This window comes from Pseudorca crassidens, chromosome 18, assembly GCF_039906515.1.
Source record: "Pseudorca crassidens isolate mPseCra1 chromosome 18, mPseCra1.hap1, whole genome shotgun sequence".
NCBI lineage: Eukaryota > Metazoa > Chordata > Mammalia > Artiodactyla > Delphinidae > Pseudorca > Pseudorca crassidens.
This window is the reverse complement of record NC_090313.1, coordinates 32330067-32348764: the sequence shown is the minus strand read 5'-3', so window position 1 is coordinate 32348764 and position 18698 is coordinate 32330067. Positions and strand designations below refer to the sequence as shown.

The 18698-nt window shown below is 39.9% G+C and overlaps 1 protein-coding gene across 7 annotated transcripts in view; it reads right to left on the bottom strand.

Annotated features, from left to right (window-relative positions):
- KLF12 (KLF transcription factor 12) overlaps positions 1-18698 on the bottom strand; it is a 448013-nt gene that overhangs the window by 72270 nt on the left and 357045 nt on the right. For all 7 annotated transcript variants that reach the window (XM_067713504.1, XM_067713501.1, XM_067713499.1 and 4 more), the window contains one exon: positions 5540-5602. In XM_067713504.1, the coding sequence (XP_067569605.1) occupies positions 5540-5602 (63 nt within the window). The remainder of the gene's footprint in view (positions 1-5539; positions 5603-18698) is intronic.

Here is an 18698-nt window from a genome sequence, read left to right as displayed (position 1 = left end):
GGATTATAACATAAGAAAAGATATGGATTTGGAGGGATTTTAAATGTGGCAACACTGTGGAAGTATTTTTCATTGTAATTCAGGATACAGAGAACTCGCAAACCGGTTTATGATTATATAAACTACGGCCCATTTTCTGAATCTGTTATCAAACACTGGAGAGACCATGCTTCCAAACTAAATCTAAAGGCAACCTGCTGTTATTTATTTGCCAACACGTATGGATTTAAAAAGAAAAAAAAAAAAATGAAGGCCAGGCAGGCACTCTGGGAACTGGAATTTTCACATATTAAAGTTCAGACACAGTAGCATAATTTTTGCCCCGTAAGTCAAGAAGCAGGCGCTTCCCCGGTGGCACAGTGGTTGAGAGTCCGCCTGCCGATGCAGGGGACACGGGTTCGTGCCCCTGTCTGGGAAGATCCCACATGCCGCGGAGCGGCTGGGCCCGTGAACCATGGCCGCTGAGCCTGTGTGTCCGGAGCCTGTGCTCCGCAACGGGAGAGGCCACAGCAGTGAGAGGCCCGCGCACCGCAAAAAAAAAACAAACCAAAAAAAAAAAAACAAAACAAGAAGCAGTGAAATGCTCTGGTAATTAAAATAACATAGTCAATATTATCTATAAATAATGAGCGTGCAAGGATCTACAGGATGATGAGTAAACATTTTGGCAGGGAGCAACTGCTACATATTGGAATGGAAAGCAATGTCTTTATCAGGCCTCTCTCTCCTCCTGCTTTCTCTCCCCCGGCACATCAATCTCATGGGAATTTCCCAGACAAAAGCCTTCTGCTTAGCTTGTAATGAATTAAACATCCATCTGATTTAATCTCTAGCATTTCTCTTGCTCTGCCCACAGGTAACTAACTGCCACGTAGCAGAAAGCTGACTGGACAGGAGTGCAGTGAACTGGTTTTATGCCCACACCTGACATGGAACACATTTCTGTCTTTGGACCTCCATTTCTACGTTTGTAAAAGTGAGAGGTTGAACTGAACTTGATAATGCTTACAGTTTCTTTTCAGCCCCACAGTTGATAACTACTGCATTTGGACATGTAGAACATGGGTTAGTTCCACCTCAGCTTTCTGAAAGGTTTCCAATATCAACAACTTGAGCACCTTCCTCTATTAAGGCAAAAAAGTTTAAGCAAGAAGGAATGTCCTTATTTTTAAGACAAAAATCCATACTGGTTATACCCTTCAAAAAGTCTCAATGAAGTCATGTCTAACATTTGCAACTATATGCATATAAATATTTAAGCTCATTGTAGCACAGCGTATCAAACAATAAAACATCAAAGCGTGCAAAGGCTCTTCCTGCCCTCCCCAAAATCGGTGACACAGAATTTTTTCACTTCCAAATGTGAAATGTGATTCACACCCAGAATGTGTCACAATTTGCATGGACAGGCTACTAAAACTGGAGCTTCTTTTGTAGACAGCTACGTAACATCTCAGGCATGTTGGTAAGAAAGGAATCATGACTGAGACTGGTGGTGGCAGCAGCCGGTTGGTTAGAGAAAATTAATCCTATCTTACTATTGGCAATTCCTATTCACAATGCCTAATTTTCTCCATTATCGTATAAATAGTCCACAGTGTCTATTACGTGACACATACCTCTGTCACATAATAGCCGTACATGGACGCTTTGGGCGCATAGTACAACCATGACTACACCATCATCAAACAACCATATACACCCAAGTCTTTGAAAACTTTGGGACTGGAGCAGACTGGAAGGAGAAATGAAGAGAAGAACGAAAGAAAAGCTATAAATGAGCATATACTACGTGTATGTTTTTGGAATCCTCCCACGGATCCTGGCAAGCTTGGAGCCTTAAATCAACTTCGACGTTCAGTTCAGAGATATTCCCCACCAAGCCCCTCCCTGTCCTGGTTCAACCTACACACCAAACACAGGTTCCAGATTTCTAGAATAGCTTTAGGAATAAAAGAGCTGAAAGACGACTTGGAAACAGCCACTCTCTGTGGGTTTGGTATCAGAATACAAGAGCTTCAAGCAAAAAGATCTGTGAAGAAGAAAAGCCTATCTGTACATTCAACTCTCTAATAAGACTTGCCCCATGTGCCCCCCCATGGAGCAAAATATCTTTTTTTCCTGTCATTATCATATGTAAGAAAAAATACCAAATGCTCTTGAAAAGGTTCACATTGGACAAAGGAAGGTGTAAAAGAGGAGAGCTGTGACACGTGACACAGAGAATGAAGTTCATGTGCTGAACCTCAAAGGCTTCATCAATCCTCCAATCAACAAATATTACTAGAGCGGGACGGCAGTAAGGGGAGAGCCATTCTAATAGAGTTTATGTCTGGTCTGGATTGCTACCTCTGATTAACTGAATATTAAATGAGTTGTCCAGTGATCTCGTGTTCTCTACTGGGGTGCTAATAGATCTTGCAAGAGGTTCTTACTGCCATTTCTTGATCCTAAAAGTTAGCAGATAGTTATAACAGACCTGGCTCTATCCTAACATCTGTCATGGGACCCTTTACAGTCTGGTGCTTTCAGCTCCTTCCTGGTTATGTATATTTTTTTAACCACATTTTCTTTCCATTCCAGCAGGTTTGTTTGTCTTGAACAGACATTCTTTTCCACACTTTTCTTCAGCTCCAAAGGAAATGCTGCCACAGGAATGAGGCCAGTGGATGGGTGCTGCCTCTTGTACTGACATTGTGCAAAGAAAAACACTACTTACAATTTTAAGCCATCTTTACTCAATAATAAACAGTGGTTTGATAGTTCAACCACAGCTGTTGACATTTACAACCAATTGTCATGCATTTCCTAGGCATAACTTACAAGTTCAAGCTTTTTCATCTTTTACTGAGGTTTAATGCTTTATGTGATGAACAATAGTTTTTAACTGATTGCACCACTTGCTGGCTTCACAGAAGCACCCAACATCACTCACATATAATGTCTGCGGATCTAACTCAAGCCGGAACCAAGTTAGTGCTGAACTTGCCATCTAATTCTATAAACTATCCCAAACTTCTATTCTGCGGAGAGCAACTATCACTTTCATATCCATGGCTAGCATGAGCATTTAAAACGTCTGGATTTTCAGAGTCAATATTTCACAAAGAAAGAGCGAGAGTTTATCACTTAAGTAGATGTAGATGCTGGGCGATTCACTGGGCGTCTTCCTAGCTGGGTGATTTATTTCCATACACCAGCCTCACAGTATTTAAGTAAGAAAAAATTCAAGGTAGCATACATGCAATAGGATTTTTAACTAAACACATGACCAAATAATTTAGAAATGTCTCCAGGTCTTTGTATATGTATTTCAATCAATAAAGGAAGTGCTGTGTCAACCCTCTGCTTTTCCTATTAATTCTGGGTCTTTACTCAAAAACCTTCTTCTTGGGGATGGGTTTTCTGACAATCCTCTTCCTTCCCCTATACTTTTCCCCTTCCCAACGGCTCACTTCCAAACTAGCCTTAAACAGAGCTGATAACATTCTCCTCTGAACATTATACTATGAATGTATCTCTTAGAGCATTATTAAATTTTATTAAATATTATTTGTATGATGTCATATTGTATATTATATATGTGAGGCATCACACACGCCCCTCTCCTACAAGACAGTGAGCCCCGTAGAGACAGAAAGCATATTTTATTTATCTTTGTAATCTAGTGCCTGAGAGTGTAAATAAATGTTGCTGAATAAATAAATGTTGAATTTTCTCAAGCCTAGTAGTAAAGATCCCGTTTGTTTTTCATGGATTATTTCTCTGGAGATAAAAGTGGTTTAAACTTACTAACCAAATACTGTGCTATGAATTATGTAGGAACAAGTTACTGTTATTCTAATACTCCAGAAAGGAAAAGTGAAGGAAAGAAAATGTGTTATGTACTCGGTGTTCCACCTTTAGCCACTGAGAAATAAGATGTAGAAACTGGATTTCATACCTGACAACGTGGTACTCTACCCATTAGCTTATGTCACTCACTTGAACAGCTCCTATTCTCTATTTGTAATAAAGTTTCTTTAGCACAATATGCTTTGGACTAAGAAGGAATATCAGTTCCATGAAGTTAAAAAAGGGCCTGATTTCTCCCTTTCCTTTTATGTGATGGCAATCAGCATTATTATCCTCTCAGCTTTCCAGGTTTGACAGGGAATGGTATGCTTTAGTGACTGTGAGAAACCATGAGGGATGCCCCAGTTTTTAGGGAGTGTGTAAGCAAATGGCTGTTTCCTCTGTACTCCATTTCCCACTCTGTGAAAAAGAAAAGCATAATATTTAACATCACCAAGCTACTGTGAGGGTTAATTAGATTTAATGGGGGAAGGGAGGCAAGCTGATCAGGCACTATTCAAATTCAAAGAATCATTATTTTGTGTCTAAAAATAATCCTGATTTAGGAGTAAAATTAATTTGGAAGCTCAATCTTTGGTAATCATCTTCCCATACCTAAAATAAAAAAAAAATGCCATAGTTTTTAATCAAAATCCCATTCTAAGCGCAATTCAATGAAGTAAAAGAATGGAGACCTGTGAATGTCCATTCACCTTTGAAGTAAAACAGTACACAGATCAGTTCTTTCTTTTTCTTTTTTCTTTTCCCTACTTCTCTCCCTCCCTTCCTTTGCTCCTTCCTTCCTTTTTTTTGAAGATACACTATGTGTGGAAAGGTTAATTTTGGAGAATGGAGTAACGTAAACAAATATAGATTTTAAATTTACATTGACTTTTGTTCGTTTGTTTCATACGAAACATTTGTGAAACACTTTACATTCCCTCTTTAAGCAATCAGTAATCAATGTTCTGTGGCTGAAATAACTCTTCAGGTCATATCTGATAAGTTCCATCTCTATTTTTGTTCAAGAACTAGTCAGTCCACCAAAAGGGGTAGGATACGCAGGGTGGGAGGGAGACGCAAGAGGGAGGAGATATATGTATATGTATAGCTGATTCACTTTGTTATAAAGCAGAAACTAACACACCATTGTAAAGCAATTATACTCCAATAATGATGTTTTTTTAGAAAAAAAAGAACTAGTCAGTGAAAGAAGATCTTTGTATTCCCCAAATTAAAAAACAAATCCCTCGATATTTAAGGCTAAGGTCATAAAAAGGGCATCTAAACAGTAGTCATCATAATTAATTTAATAGATTAATTTACTATGAAAATCTTCATGAGAAGTAGAAGCTGGTACCTGAGAAAAATCCGAGTTGTTGTCTAAATCTTACTAAAAAAGTGAGTGTCTTCTAAAAATGGAAAACATTCTTTAAAAATGTAACAGTTGATAACCCTTGGAAATATGCCATATCTGTTAGGAAAAAAATGTTGCACTCAGTTTTTGGTGAGTGAAGATGATTTGGCTGGAAAGGAACTCTATTCGTGTTTGTTTAGAATTTTCCAAAGGAAAGGGAAATAATGTAGTTCAGTCAGTAGAAATGTATTCTCTACAGAGAAAGCAGGAATAATTCTCTTTTAACACAGTCCTATTAAAAATTCCCATAAGACTTATAAATTCTCATCACATGGACTCTATACTCACCAAGCAAACTTCTGATTATTCATTCGATTTCCCCGGACCCTTGATACTGGGGACGGATGTACCCTGTAAGAGATGAGAGTAATCCAGTCATCGAAAAAGCATTTTCCTGATTATAAATGAACAAATAAAAAGTGATCTGGCTTATAAATGATCTCTTTTAGATTTGCTGAATATAAAATGCCCCAGAACTTGAGCACCTCTTAGTAAATGGATGCAGTTAAGTTCCTATGCCTACAGACCAGCAGTCAGTCTCTCTCTTTCCTTCTGCACCACTTTTAACATACAAAGTGTTTGTCACAATGTTCACTGTGAAGACCCCCCAAAGGTAGGATCAGTTTTACTAAGTTGATTCATTCATTCAGTCCAACAAAAAGTTACTGCTGCCTACCTAATCCTTGCCAGGTTTAGGAGTGCATAAAGGTAATGTAAGGTCTGGTGCTGGCCCTCAGTGAGCCCTTTCTGCTACTTGTTTCCATAAGAAGGACACGAAGAGACAGTCTAAGTATACACTCCCTCAGTCAACTTCCAGATTTAAAGCCCTGAAAAGCAAGATAATGAAGGGGATCAGTATACGCCACCCCAAAACACGCTACTGAGGCATAAGGATTATTTTCATTTGAAGGCAACCACAAACACAAACAGGAGGAGGAACTCTCTACCTTCCCTTTATATGCCTAAAAGCAGGGCATACATTTCCCTTTTGTAAAGGAAATTTTCATTTTTAAAGGCGTTCCCTGCCCCCCCCCCACCCCACCGCCCCATACCAGGAAGCAGAGTACAATGTACAACTCTTATCACCAAAAATGGTATTGAGATGAGCTGGCATAAACAACCCTTATTTACCATTAGTTTCCCCCATACATTTCCTAGTCACCTTCCTAAAATTTAGCCCCCCCTAAACGTCCAGACCCCCTTTTCTTTTGACAAGGCACTTCTCTACAATTTATTACCCTTTGTTAAAATGGTATATAAGCTTCAAATTTTAACCACCCCTTTGAGTTACTCACCACTGAGTATTCCTGCATGCATGTATGTACGCATGTTTTATGTGTAAATAAACTTTGGATTGTTTTTCCTCTTGCTAATCTATCTTTTGTCAGTTTAATTTGCAGGCCCCCAGACCCTAAATAAGGAGAGGGTAGAGGAAAAAAAATTTTTTTCCTCCCCTACAATAACTTCATCCAAATGTCCAGGCACAGAATCTGTGGGAATGGAGGAGAAAGGAAAGGTGAATAGTTATTTCTAGGAGGAAGGTCTTCTAGATGTGATACTCTCCAGCCGGGCTTTAAAGAAAACAGTCATTTCAAACCTTTAGCTAAATTATGGGGAAAAGATAGTAAAGACTATATTGTTTTACAAGCTTCCGGGGTTGGAGTCATCCACTGGAAATAGTTGAAATTTCTAGGAACTGCTAATATCTTCCAATCAGGAGCTAGCTGCTGAAACTCCGTGAACCTCCACCTCTTTGTGGGTCACTTACTGGCAGCACAATTTGCTCTACTTCCTGTCCTTGTGGACACCTTCCTGCTTCCTAGTAAAGTACCCATCTTTCTTTACTAGGTACCTGTGAGATCTAGGCAGTCGTTAAGCTTGTGTTATCTTTACTCTTTATGTCTCAGACATTATTCTATTTACAAGACAAGAAACAAAATGGGGATTTTAAATTGGTCTTAAAGTCCACTTAGAACCAAGAGCCCCAAGGTTGATTAGAATCCCAGTTCTCCATAGTTGTTCAGCGAGTGAGAATCATTTCAAAACGGACAGTACAGGGCTTCCCTGGTGGCTCAGTGGTTGAGAGTCCGCCTGCCGATGCAGGGGACACGGGTTCGTGTCCCGGTCCGGGAAGATCCCACATGCCGCGGAGCGGCTGGGCACGTGAGCCATGGCCGCTGAGCCTGCGCGTCCGGAGCCTGTGCTCCGCAACGGGAGAGGCCACAACAGTGAGAGGCCCGCGTACTGCAAAAAAAAAAACCCCCAAAACAAAAAAAAACCGGACAGTACAATTCTAGCCCCTCAGAAGGGCCAAATGCAGTCTTTCCGTAAACCCAGAGCCAGGCTGCACTTTGCACTCAGAAGGCTTATTTCTTCCAACATCCCTTATTAACATTCTTTTCCTCACAGCACTTCTCAATGGATTCTGCAGCTGAGCCGCTCAGCACAGATTTTCTGCTCTGTATGGGGGAGGGGTTGTTGATGATGCAGAAAGATGGAGAGAGGCCAGACAGCCCCTCTGGTGAACTGTCTCTTTCAAGCACGGCCCACTTCCTGCTGTTTTGCAGCTACAAGGATCACCTGTTGGTCTTGGCATCCGGCCACAGGGGGGCCTATCGGAAATGACAGACTCAGCTAGAAATGAAAGCCAGCTCATATTCCAGTGCCCCAATTTGGGGAGAGAGAGAACAAACACCCAATAAAAATGCATAAGAATTATACACAAGGTAGCAAGTCTCATTCTTTTTGCTTTCTTTTTTCTTTCAGTCTGTTTGAAACACAGTCATCAAAATGGAATTGTGAGCCCAAAACTGTCTCTCCAGTTAAAGTTCCCTGACCTAAGGGAAAATGCAGGAAATCCTCGTGAACCTTGCCTGCATACCCCCTGGGGTGTCAGAATCCTACTGCCTAAATAAAATGGGCAGGAGTAATAGCCCACATACTCACAGTTCTTTAATTCACTCTGCATCCTTTAAATGTTTACGTCATGTTGCTTCCACCTTAACCCTATTTCTAGTCATCATGATAATTCCACCAGGTGAAGTTTGATGATATAAAAGTACCGATGCTTCTCACTGCATACATCAGTGGGAAAAAATGGGTCTGTTTAACGTATAATTACAATATTCTCTAAGTAATTGTATCTTTTAGCAAAACTTCATTGATCCATAGATCAAATATTGTAAGTTGATAATTTCTTAACTGTTTAACAGTCTTCAAAGAATTCCTGATTGTGTATGTAAGACCAAATAATTATAAGGTTTCTTGAAATGGTAAAACAAGAAAGGTTTTTTCCCTTCCCAAAGCGAGTAAATTGATAACCTGGAGCTTACTTTATCTCATAAAGTAGACCGTAAAGGTTTGCATTTCAGCTACTCCCCAATTTCATTTCTGCAAAAGAATATGCAGTGTTTCTATGAGCTCTGTCTTTAAATTGTGACACTTTTTGCCTTCTCTACCTTCTTTCCACATATAGCAGCTAGGCAGGTAGCAAAGTCAAAACCCCAGTAGGAGAAACTACCATCTAATCTGCATGTCATGCATTATTCATGGCCTCCTGATTCCTGCACCTGCATCTAGGCAGGAAGCTTGCAGGGAATGTTCATTATTCTTCTCTTAGCCTCACACAGGCTTGATTACTGCTAAGCCACTTTGTTCTGTAAGTAAGGGTTTCAGGCCTTAGTACTAACCGCTGGATATGGAAAGAAAAAAAAAATCACCAGGCTGAAGAAAAGGGCAATCTTGGTTGTTGTGTAACATGTATTCAATCCTACAGTGTGCTCTTCGGAGACTGACCGTTTAGGTCAGATGGAAATGCTTGCATTTGGTAATTTACATTACACAGAAAGAAGGAAGCTATAACATTAAGGTCATGCACACCAACTGTTCTATTTATATACACTTACTCATCTGAGGCAGACAGCATGTTTATAATTTTACCCAACACAAGGCTTAATTTAGCTTTTTTGCTTAGCATGTGAGAACTTTTTAGATACCTTCATACAAAAGTGATTCTTCCTTCTTTCGGTATAAGCACTAAAGGACCCGACCCTCAAATCTTGTATTTTAATGACTAACATTTATAGTTAATCAAGAGAATACGATCGGTCTGTTCTTTTTCAATGTTTTCCTGAACCTACCCGAATGGCCGGTGGCCGGTGGTGGGATGTGAAATTTCCATCCCCAACGCAAATTATTGATCACGGATGAACTGCCGGGAAGGGCACCCGTCCTACCTTTTTACTATCCCCATCGCAGAAAAGCTGTGACAATTTAAATCCAATCTTATAGCCCCCAGTGGAATCAGGATGAAGTGGTAAAGAGTACAAACTGTGTAGCTGCCTGGGATTGAATTCCGGCTCCACCATTTACCAACAGTGTCATCTTAGGGCAAGTTACTTAACCTGTCTGCCCTTCTGTTTTCTCATTTCTGCACAAATGGAGGCAATGATAGTGGCCACCTCCTAGGTCTGTGAGATTTAAATGAGTTCATAGTTTTAAAGTGTTTGGAACAGTGCTTGGTACACAGGAAGCAGTTAATACATGCTAGCTATTATTAGCAGTGCCGATTAGATTGGAAAGGATGGGAAGATGGAACTGGAATATCCAGTTAATTCCAGGGGGTTGAGATAAATGTGCTCTACAGAGCCTGCAGTCTCGACTACTATGCTTATATGACTTCACTGAAGGCGAGGAAATAGCAAAGAGAAATAAACACCCATAGAGTAACATGAACCAAATACCCTGGTTTCTAAGGTATGACTTCCTCTCTGGCACCTCATTTTGTCTTATTAGAAGACCTATCTTCTGTTTACTAAATTGGATAGTATTTCAGCTGTATCCCATTCAAGTCAGTAATCATAGGAATAAAGTCATCCCCATTACTAAGCCTTTACTAGGTGCCAGACACCATGCTTAGTTCTTTAGCTACATTACCATATTTTCTCCTCATATCATTAGTATCCACATTTTACCTTTGAGAAAAATAGGTTTAGAAGAGTTAGATAAGTTGCCAGAGTTGCACGGAGAAAAGCAAACTCAGAACTTGGACACAGGTATGTCTGACCTGTCTTCCTGCAGATTATCAACCAATACTTATAAACTCATGTATATTCCCTCCCCACTACCCCAGAGGATGCAATAAAGTGAATTAGCACCAGGGGCCTTAACAAGACTTAGCATTTATTGGAGCCCAACCGAACATTCTATAGTATAAATAGATGCAAAGTGAATGTACTGGTTTTCCTGGCCTAAAATTGGCACCGGGCTAAATATTAAGCCTTCGGGGACTCACCAGAAATAGAGTCACAGTCATATACTTTGTTCTCCCTTTAACTCTTCATGAAAATTCCGCATTATTTGTGTTACCATTTCAACACATAATGTATATACAACACATGTAAGTTTTTGATGGTAAAATGAATCTACCTCCACTTCCCATTTTTTCTAGAACCCAAACCAATCCAGTTTGGGACCACACGTATCTGATGAAACCATCGATGTCACGGTCATCAATGGCCTCCATGTTTGCAAACCTACTGGTTAAGTCTCAGTCCTTATCTTCTCAAATTCTCCACAGTGACTCACAGAACTGATCACTCCATCCTTGAAAAACTTTCTCTACTCGGCATCAGTGACATTTTTCCAGCCTTCTTACTCTTTTTTTTTCCCTTTGCCTAAGCCTCTTCCTCTCATTCTTTTGAGCTCTAAATATTGGTATGGCCTGGGGATCATTTTCCCATGACCTTTCTCTGCCCTGTTTCAGCTCACTCCCTGGATAAAGGAGTCTCCAAAATAGCTCCCCTCACCCCCTTGATGATTTCGTCCCATCCACAGGCCTTAGATACCACCCATAGAACAATGACTCCCAGATTTCTATCTCCAGCCCTAGCCCCATATCAACACCAGACTTAGGGTTTTCAGCCCCGACCAACCTTTCCCTTAAAAAATAAAACGTGTTCCTTTTCTTATCTTCCCAGGCTCAAAACTGGCAGCATCATTCACCCAGTTGCAACCCTGAAATAATAGTTGAGCCGTTTCATGCTCTCATGCCCCATATGTTAGAGAGGCTGCTTAAGTGAGAAAAATCAGAATAAGTTATTATTTCAAAGACCAATAAAATATTTATTGTAACAAATTACTCATCTAGTAAGATTAGAGATTTTCATTACAAGATCATAAGAAATTATTATATATACATATTTCCTATTCTTAAATCCACTTTTTTCTGTTATGTAATAAAATGAGTAGCCCGTACTCTCATCCATAAATTGATCCAATTATTTGACAAAATACACACTTTAACAACCCAGTTTACTCCATTTGGGGAGGCAAAGATTAATCTCTAACTCCACGATTATTCTTAAGAATCAGAATTTTCCTACGTAGAACCACATGAAAGATAATTTTAAAGTAATTCTTGGTATTGCTGCCTTCTTACACACAGTTGTACTGAATACAAGTTCTCATGATTATTCAGGTTGGTTTGGATGTTTTTATCATAATACACACACACACACACACACACACACACTACACTTGACCAAATAAAAATATAAGCATGACACTTATTTAAACTAAGTGGGCCCTTTTATTCTCAGTTTTCATCAAGTCACTGATTAGATGACCATTAGGGATGCCATATATTTTCTAAGAGTTCTTTTTCCCTCCCATTATATTTAATTCTCTCTATGCAGAGCCATTGCTGTTATTTTCAGAAGAGTAGGCTGAATTTAAACATCATACAGAATTAACGTGATCATTTCTTCACAGTTAACTTTAACAGTATAAATTTTGTTAAAAATATAGTGCTTTGAAAGGAAAAACATGTATTTCTGCTACACATCAACAGAATGAGAAATTCTAAAAAGGGAACATTTGGTTGGTATAATTACGTCACATTAATTAATGCCAGGTTCATCTCCCAGCATCCTCACTTGCTCTCTCTGTGGCAGTGACACTGAAGATTCTCCTTCTTCCCTTGTCCCCTGGTTAGGGAATGCTCAACTCTAAGAAGCCGTCCCAAACCTCTAGGTCTAGGCCAACTTGCTCCAAGGTCTCACAGCCCAGGATACTTAGCACACATTAACTAAAGATTACAGTTGTTTGTACGTTTAGTTTATTTTGTCTGCCTCTCCAAGTAGATGATATGCTCTAAGGGGACAAGGGAGCTTTTCTCTTTTCACTCACTGTCATTAACTCCTTTACCTGCCACAAAGTGGGCACCCAATAAATAACTGTTGGAGCATTAGCCCTATTTCCCTACTAGACCAGAACTTCTAGGATGGGTGGCAATGGCTATGTCTAAGTCACCACTGCATCCTCAGAGCTTAGCAAAATGCATAATACAGAGTAGGCATATAATAAATACTTGTTAAGCAATGAGATGCAGAAAAAGGATAAAATATTTTAGATTTACAAATCTGAGCTATTTTACTGAGCACCTCCAGAGCACCTAGAGCTTCAATAATTGATCAATATTAACTAAATCCAACACATTTTCCTTAACAGCTACTACCCATGAAGTCTTGCATTGTGGGCTAAGACAGAATCTCTGCCCTCAGGCAGCTTGCAGTCTAGGTGAAATAAAGAGGGAGCAACTACCATAAAATAGGGTAGGAAAATTAAAAGGGATTTCAAGTTTTATTGGAGGGAAGAAGAGGTTAGAATTAATTCAAACTGTAAAGTAACAGGGAAGGTTTTGAGGAGAAGACCTTTAAGCTGGGCATGAAGGAAAAGTAAAAATTTCATCGTCAGAAGTGAATGACAGTAGCAAGATACTCCAGGAAGAGAAACGTGAATTGAAGGTGTGAGGTGAATAAAAAGATATGCCTGGAAGGGAGAGTTTCTTAGAAAAATTGGGGAAAGATGAGCTAGAATGTTAAGGCAGGCGTAGAACACAGATCAATAAATGAATGTGTGAAAAGGAATCAGTAATTGGGACAGTCAGCTGTGGGACAATAGCAATCTTTACTGGACAAAGCAATGTATATACTTCATGTATATATATATATATATATATTTAACATCTTTATTGGGGTATAATTACTTCATGTATATTTTTAATTTAAGCAACATTTATTGCATACCTAGTATTTACTCATGAATTCAAATATTACTTGAGCGTCTATTATGCCAGACACTTCTAGGCTCTTAAGCATGGTGAACTGTGTTAGGGGAGAGGATATTACATCCATTAAAATGTGATTCCTGACATCAGGAAGCGTACAGCATGGCATGAGTTTAGACAAATGATTGGCCATCAGGGTGCAGTGTGATAGCTGGCCATGGGAGCAGATAAAAAGGGCATCAGAATTAAGCTTTGGAGCAGACAAAAGACTTTTCCTTGGATTATAAATACGGTAAGTTTTAAAGGAAAAGTTTTCAGCTATGGAAGAGGAAGGGGGCATCCGAAGATATGAAGAGGCATGGAAGGGTAGAAATAGCCATAGCAAAACTACAAATTGTTCAGGGTGCCAAGGGCTGGCAGGTCTGGAGGGGCAGGAGATTATGTAATAACAGGGAACCCTGGAGATTCCCACATATGGATGGGAAGTTGGAGTTTCATGACTCAGTTTAGGCTCATGTGATCTCACGACCAAGATTAAGAGACTTGATCGTCTCTACCCTTCCCTCAATGCCAGAAAAGCCCCAAATAATCTGTTTCTCCCTCAGTATCACCTTGGGCAGTAAATGACACCAACCACAATAGCGTTTAAGAACCCAGCAGCCCAGGAATCATCCTTGACTGAACCTCTCTCCCAACATCCAACCCATTTTCAGGCCCGTCTGCTACCTCCTACCCACTTTTCATTTCCACAGCCATCAACCTATTTTAACCCCCTCTTCTCTCCTACCAGCACTACTCCCTAAACCTCCTCCCCCAATCCATTCTTTACACTAGCACCATAGTGATCTTTTTAAGAGGCAAACCTGTTTTTTCCTCACTCTGTTATCCCTTTAGTGGCTTTTCATTGCTCTTCAAATAGACCCAGATCTCAACACAGCCTAAATGCCCACGATCGGGCCCCTGCCTACCTCTCTAGCTTCACTTTCCAACAATATCTGTGCTTTCTGTGATCCCATCACCCTGGTCTCCTTTCAGTTTTGGTGCCTTTGCTTATGTTCCTCCTTTTCTATAGAAGCCCCAACAGGCCCTCCGCCCCTTCATCTGGTTAACTCTTACTCATCCTCAGCTCTCAGCTCAAAGAGCGCCTCTCAGGGCACCTTCCCTGACTCACCAACCTGCATCATGTCCGTACTACAGACTCATTATTCTCTGCATTTATCCTTCTCATCAGGCTCGTGGTTATTTATATACAGATGCAATCATTCAATGAGAAGCAGAAACGATTTTCTCCTTAGCTCTCCACTATATGCCCCGTATTGGACCCTACATCTGATACAATTAAATATTGATCTTTAAAGAGAAGGAGATGATGAGAATTAGGAATAGTAGCCTTTTTTATTTTCCCTGAGATTTGTTCTTGCAATAATCTGGAAAGGTAAATAAGTAAATGTACATAATAATTTTATACACAGATTTAATATGCATTTATTTTTATATTTAATATGTATTTATATGATAAAATATAAAGTGGAAGAGAAGGTGAATGAAAATGGAATGGGCCTGGGTGTTGTCTCCTGGGTCCCACAGGAGATGGGTTCTTTGGACCCTGCATCAGCCCAGGCCCAACACAGTCTGAGCACAGGACCCATCCAGGGCCAGGATGCCAAAGCAGATGTGTCTATCACTTCCTCATCTCTGGAGAAATTTGTGGAAAATTAGTGGACACTGTGGAGACACTGGTGAAATTTAAATGAGGTCTACAGTTCAATTAATAGTGTTGAACCAATAATAATTTTTTGGTTTGGACAATTGTACTATTATTATTTAAGATATAAAGCATACAGAAACTGAGTGAAAGGGATCTGTGAACTCTCTATAGTATTTTTGCAACTTTTAAATATTAAAATTATTTAAGACTAAAATTACTTAAAAATAAAACATTCTTAAAGTGCTATTTCTTTGCTGGGATAAGAATATAAGCAATACAGATCTTCTAGGAACTCCTTTTTCCCTGTTTTATTTCATGCTTTTCAACAGTTAGTTATTGTTGATAGCATGCATTTTATAAGTTTATAAATATGAGTATATCTGTGTGTGTACATTCTCTCTCACACTTTTTTTTTAGTTAATTAAACTCATCAATCAACAATTCTAATGCTTTCACCATCATCTTTTCCATGCCTTGGGTAGAGAATTACTAATAACAGGTGTGCTAAGAAGTGGTAGAAAGGAGTAGAAGAAAAAAAAGATGAAGTCATTTTAAAAGGTTAACCAAGGGCTTCCCTGGTGTGCGGTGGTTAAGAATCCGCCTACCAATGCTGGGAACACGGGTTCGAGCCCTGGTCCGGGAAGATCCCACATGCCGCGGAGCAACTAAGCCCGTGCACCACAACTACTGAGCCTGCGCTCTAGAGTCCGCCAGCCACAACTACTGACCCGACATGCCACAACTACTGAAGCCCGCGGGCCTAGAGCCCGTGCTCCGCAACAAGAGAAGCCACTACAAGGAGAAGCTCGCGCACCACAACCAAGAGTAGCCCCCGCTCACGCAACAAGAGAAAGCCCGTGTGAAGGAACGAAGACTCAACACAGCCAAAAATAAATAAATTTAAAAAAATAATAAAAATTAATAATTAAAAAAATAAAAGGTTAATAAAAATAATGCTATGGGGGGGGGATTTAGATCATGTCTACAGAGCAACAACCTATATTGTGGAATTGACATTTATCCAGGTAATATAGATTCCACATGCCTGCTCTGACCTGAGCTACCCTGATAGTTGCTTCAATTTTTTACTTTATTTTGCATCTACATAAGTCTGACACATTATTCTTCAGCATTCAGTAGATGGTGCGTTAAGGCTCCCAACTTTTAATATGTGAACTGAAATACTTTGATTTAGTTGTTAGTATGGGTGGCGCTGAAAATTTCATGAATTGACAGACATTTTGATTGGTAGTTATTCTATTAGTCACACTGCTAATGCCTTTTATTTGGTGTGCTCTGTGGAGAAATTGGAGTATTGGAAGAATTACTTCAAACGCTTTTACTGCCTCTGGTTGCATTAATTTTATGATGCCTCATTTGTGCTGAAAAAAGAGGCAAAGTTAAAGTATGTAATATGGGCATTCTGTCACCCCAAATTGGACCTATTACAATTCAGCGTTCTCTCAAGAAGGGGTTATAGCTCACTGGGCTGCACCATTTTTCCTTTGAGTAGGACAAAATTTTACATCGTTTGGTTCACAGGCATAATGAAAATGCCATAAAGTAGACCCCAAAGGTGATAAGCAATTGCTAAGAAGAAAATGTAGCTTACATTTCCCTTAAAGTAAAACTTCAAATGCTAGAAAAACTTCAACCTGGTAATTAAATGTAACTGCTATCTCTATTTTAATAAGGTGCTTAAAAGAAATGGATTTATGGATTTGTATGTGTGTATAAAGCCTGATTTGTCTTTAAGTAGACACCAAATAAATCAAAAGGAATGGTATCTAAGAGATGGACTCAGTACTGAATCAGAGAGCAGTCTGATCTGTAGACGGCTGTAGAGGCTGTCCTTTCACTGCCAAAACTGAAGGCCAAGAAGCTTGGAGGACTTTAAGGCAAAAGAGCCAGGAAATGACTTACTGGTTTATGCAGAGACACATTATTTTAGAACTTAGCATCGCAGGCCAAGAGCTGCCAAACACATCAATCAGTACCCACAGGGCTAAAGGTGCTTGTGGAGACTGGCGAGGGATAGATGAAATGTCACACACCCACTTACCGACAGAATCAGACAAAGAGCAATGCACCCACCACATAAGCACTTCCAAAATGCACCAGGCCTTCTACGATTGAACACGATCATTTACATTAATTGCATTCACATTCACCATTCCCTCCTCTCCCACCGCCAGCCACTGGTATTTTCTTTCCACTGCTTCATGTAGCACTGATCCAAGAGGTTACAGAGTTTTCCTGCAGAAACACCTATGGGATATTATTATATTAACAAAATAGGCAAACCTAAGCACAGCTAGTTTCGTTATTTTGGTTATTTCTGAATTTGACACAGGTCGCAACATCGTCGTTCTGGTTGCTTATGAAGCACCCAACCATTCCTGTGACTGAAAAAAGGATAAAGAAGAAAGAACTGATTAAAGTGTATTAAGCACTGTGCGCCTGCCAACCAATTTAGGTGATATTAAAGTAATCCAAGATATGGCCTCTGACCTTAAAAACAGACTAGTTCAACTGGGTGAGTATACAATCGCCTCAGAAAGGTTAAATAATAATATAAGATTAAGAACGCCAGTTCTCCAAACAGAAGAGTTGGCGCAAGACAGTAGATGTTGAAAAAATGGAAGCACTGATTACTTCAAGAGGGCAGTGGAGAGAAAAATCACTTCAAGCTAAGGGTATGAGATGGGGTCAGGTCTCCCAGTCTCCATCTCCTGAGCAGGCGTGAAGAAGCCCTCAGGCGTGCAGATGAGGATAAAAGAGGAACAAACAAAAAGAGGTGGGAGAGGAGAAGAGCATGCGGTTGCCTTAGGCAGAAGCAGGAGTTCATGCAAGGGAGTGCAGCCCAGAAGGTGGAATGTCTTTGATGACTGGTGATAGATGTTTTGGGATTTTTCTCCCTAGAAAGTGCAAAACTGATGGAAGATTTCATTTCACAGGAGAAAGGGTATCACATAAGAATTCATCTGCCTGTGGTGCACAGATGACTAATATGAAGATAATCTGGATATGTTGCAACGTTCAGATATAAAGGGACAGAAGTCAAACCCAAAGAGGTCCTGAGGGAACAGGGAGAAAAGAATTGATGCGATAACAAGAAGTAGCCACGTGATCTGTTGACACCAGATAAAGGAAGGCAGAGGCAAGACTCGAGTTCTGAGAGACTAGAGGAATGGTGGGACACATGGTTTTAATTTTAGGCAGCTGGAGGGCAGACTTGCAGGAATGGATCTGATTTTCATTAACATAGTGCAGAAAACTGTAGCTGAAAAAGTAAGTGAGATTTCTAAAGGAAAGCTACAAAGGCAGAGGAGTTCGGAGGCACTGACTGAGATACCTTATGGCTGAGGGCAAGAGGAAAAGGAAGAATCAAGGAGTTAGAAGGGCTAAGACAGATAAGAGGAAAACGAATATAAAAAGATCCTGTGAGAAGTAAACACAGCCACTTTGTCAAATTGTCTAAAAGGAATGAGAGTGGGAAATGGGAAAGGCCCATTACATGGTCAACAGGTAACCCTCCTAAGAATAGTTTTCTTGGGAAAGCTACAGAAGGAATGAGCGTCAGGCTCTAGAGCGTTAAATCCTCAAAATGGGGATGACAATCTCTAGGTCCATCCATGTTTTTGCAAATGGCATTATTTCATTCTTTTTTA